The 3893-nt window shown below is 39.5% G+C and overlaps 1 protein-coding gene across 1 annotated transcript; it reads left to right on the top strand.

The window, feature by feature from the left end:
* Positions 1–2942: 2942 nt before the first annotated feature.
* On the top strand, positions 2943–3269 carry LOC145164095 (uncharacterized). The gene has a single exon (XM_079082822.1). The coding sequence runs from the start codon at positions 2943–2945 to the stop codon at positions 3267–3269; it is 327 nt and encodes a 108-aa protein (XP_078938948.1).
* Positions 3270–3893: the final 624 nt, after the last annotated feature.

Here is a 3893-nt window from a genome sequence, read left to right as displayed (position 1 = left end):
AGTTCATACCCCTATAACTACGTTTTCAAATGCTTTATAAATGCTTTTATACGCTTTTAAGGGGGGAATACAAGTAAACACACGATTATCCTCGTGTGAATAACATAAATCTTTTGTTATACTTTTTGTTATAATCAATCTTATGTGATTGATAACTATCATACGAAAACATTCACATACAACATATCACGAGAACACTTGGTCCTTTTTGGGATAAAACATGTTGTTAAGTAAATATGAAACACTTTGTTTATATATTGAGTATAAATGTTCAATAATGTTATTACAAATGTTATACTTTACATACAAAGTCGACACTACACTAGGGTTTATATACAAACAAATCACACTTTTGGAAAAACTATAATAGGTATAGTTTACTAGATATTCATGAGATTTCACATACTATAAATACTATATCAAGGGAATACTTTCATATACAAGAACAAATGGACTTTTCATCCGTAAATCTATTTGATACTAAGTTTTGTGAGACATTCAACTTCACGTACTTTCAAGTATGCAGTTAAAGTCCTGTATTATATACCATAATCTCTTGTAGGGAGAGCGTGATTCTTGTGTATAGATCTATACGGGATTGACAATCCCGCACCTAAACTGTTAGCTACAGTTAGACTGGCAAGTCTGGGGTGGCGATCGTCATAACATTCCAACACCTGAAGAACGTTGTTACGGGCAGTCTGGGTCAATAGCATGGTTATAAAACTCACATGGAGTATTAAAAACACGTTGATTTACGGGGTTATCAAATGCCTTAGTAATTTTCTACATACATAAATCTGCTATTCTAGGCATGAAAAACACTTATGCATTTCTGTTTTGGAACTTTTAAACTACCACATATTTATGGAAAAACATTGGATTTCTAAAAGCAAACATTCAAATCAGTTGGGTCTTGGCAGAAGACTACTTTTATACTAGTAGGAAATATAGGATTTTCTAGGAGTTTTCAAACATATACAAACAATTCATTCAGATTTATACAAACATTAACATTAAATACTTATGAACTCACCAGCTTAAATGCTGATCTACTCTTTCAAACCTACTTGTATTTCTCAGGGATTCAGTAATACAGGTAACTTCAGCTTTTGGAGAAGTGACGCTAAGGCGTCAGTTTAAAACTCATTTTATCATCATATTGTAATTTGTTTTGAAACAAGTATTATTCAACGATGTAACTTCTAAATTATATATATGATGGTTGGTTTACTTTCTTTACTATGTATTCAACTGTTACGATACTACATGAAGTCATCCGCCCTCGAACGATTCCGCCGTTCTGGTTTGGGGGTGTGACAAACACTGAAATGACCCGCACTCATATCCTATGCTCGGAATAGTACTACAGCCACCACCTGGTGGCACTCGGCGGTAACAGCGGTGGTCTTGGGGTGGCGGTGGCGTTTGGCAGCAGCTCCCGGCAACAGCTAACGGCGGTTTTTTGGCGATGACAGCCACCACCTCACAGTGGTGGCGGCGTTTCCTCTTGGCTTTCTGGCTGAGACTCACTCACACAACGAACATCAACCTCAGGCTTCACACGAACTTGCAACACAACAACTGGAAAGCACACCGCGACCTCCCTTAGGGTGGCGGATGTTGACCGGAGCAGCAGGAACGAGTTAGCCCTAGCGACACCGGCGACGTGGCTGAAGACGTACAGAAGGTGGAAGAGAGGGAACGTCCGAGTGCAACAACGACAGGGCCCCGATGTTGGTCTTCAGCGACACCCGTCGTCGTCGGCAGTTGCTGAGGTGGTATCGGCTTGGTGGTTGCGTCCTCGACTTCGCCGGAGACCGGTACAGCGGTGATTCACGCTATGGCGGGGGAGATGGCGGCTGAGAAGGCCCGAAGTAGAAATGGTGGCGGCTGGGAAGGGATATGCTAGGTTTAGGGTTTTGAAGATGCACTGAGGGGGAAACGGGAATTGATGTCTTAAACCCGACTCCATAATAAACTTCTCTCCTTTTTACACAATCGGTCCCTCCTTCACAAACCTTTATCAACATGAGTCAAAAATTTACCTAACAGCCCCTAAGCCTCAAAAATCTCTTCAATGAAGTCCCAATAATTACCATTTAGTCCCTGCCTTCCATAATACTTACAAATTAAATTCGGATTTTACACTTTTAACCTCCAACTTCTAAATTCTTCACAAATTAGTCCGGGACTTACATTTATTAATTTATTTAAATAAATGGGGCGTTACACGATTTTAAGAAATCTTGAAACTTTAAGAAACATTTCTTTTTGTGGGTGGTGATACGAAGGAAAAGAAATATTAGTCAAAGTTATTATTGAATAAGTTTTATTTGTTTGTTTGTTTTTTAGTAAGACCTAGTCTACAGGATGACCTATTATTGTGGGTGACTTTTGGTTTTATTCTACATCTTTATTTTCTTTTGTTTGTATCAGCTATAAAGCCACATGCCCATTATTTCTTTTAATGAAATCCCTTCCAGCAACTTAGAGTATATTAGAGTATATTGTGTGTTTTCTATCACTGTTGCTTCCAAATTAACATTTGGTATCAGAGCGGGGGTCGATTGTGAGTGCATTTTAGGGCAAACGAACAACAACCAAATGATGAGCTCTGAAAATTTCGTATAACCATCTATTCCGAAGTTCGGTGGCCACTATGACTTCTGGTCAATGACAATGGAGAATTTCTTGCGAAACAAAGAGATTTGGAGCTTGGTGAAAGATGGGATTCTGACACCAACCATTGGTAGTGGACCTGCAAATGAAGCACAGAGGAAGAGTGTAAAAGAAGAAAAACTCAAGGATCTAAAAATGTCAAGAACTTCTTATTTCAAGCTACAGACAGAGAAACCTTGGAAACTGTTCTTGACAAAAGCACTTCCAAATTAATTTGGGACTCGATGAAACAAAAGTATCAAGGCTCGAAAAAGGTGAAAATGGCACAACTTCAAGCACTAAGGAAAGAGTTTGAGCTGTTGAATATGGGAGAAGGAGAAAAGATAGATACTTTTCTAGGGCGGACCCTGACTGTGGTCAACGAAATGAAGACGAATGGTGAAGTGATTAATCAAAGTACAATCGTTAGTAAGATACTCATATCACTGACACCCAAATTCAATTATGTCGTTTGTTCAATAGAAGACTCCAATGATTTGAATACCTTAAGTATTGATGAACTACATAGGAGTTTGTTGGTTCATGAACAGAGGATGCAGGGGTACCTTCTCGAAGGACATGCATTAAAAGTCACCTATAGTGTGTAACATCCCAAAATTCATGACCAAAAAATTTCATTTTTAATTAAGTAATTATAAAAAACAGTAGTCTAAAAGCATGAATAGTGTCATCCCATATCATAATCAAAACCAATATCCAAAACATGTCGTAAGAAAACAACATCATAGTACAACCCCCAAAGATCTCATGTGCGGAAAATCATAGTGTGATGCGCTGCGATCATGCCGCCTCCTTTCCTTTCGAAGTAGAAGTACCTGAAACCAAAACTGAAAACCTTAAGCACGAAGCTTAGTGAGTTCCCCCATCATACCATATACCATACAACAAACATACTGCCTAGCATATCCGGGTGCTGGCCTACCCCTTCTGTCTCTTTCAACCGGTAACTGCCTAGCATATCTGGGTGTTGGCCTACCCCTTCGGCCTCTTTCAACCGGTTACGGGGTCTATTTCACCCCTACCACTACCACATAATATCCTAGCATATAAGCACATTAATCACATACTGCCTAGCGTATCTGGGTGCTGGCCTACCCCTTCGGTCTCTTTCGACCGGCTACGGGGTCTAATTCACCCTACCACTACCACGTAATAGCATAGCGTACAAGTACATAAATCTCACCAGATAGTGGCATACCAGACAATTATCA

The sequence above is a fragment of the Lactuca virosa genome, chromosome 3, assembly GCF_052849685.1.
Source record: "Lactuca virosa cultivar CGN04683 chromosome 3, Lactuca_virosa_CGN04683_v6, whole genome shotgun sequence".
Taxonomy (NCBI): Eukaryota; Viridiplantae; Streptophyta; class Magnoliopsida; order Asterales; family Asteraceae; genus Lactuca; species Lactuca virosa.
Note: the sequence above shows the minus strand (reverse complement) of the source record. Positions and strands in the feature narration are given on the sequence as shown.

Excerpts from the sequence above, each read along its gene's own strand:
- LOC145164095 (XM_079082822.1), top strand. The coding sequence starts at position 2,943 with ATGGCACAACTTCAAGCACTAAGGAAAGAGTTTGAGCTGTTGAATATG.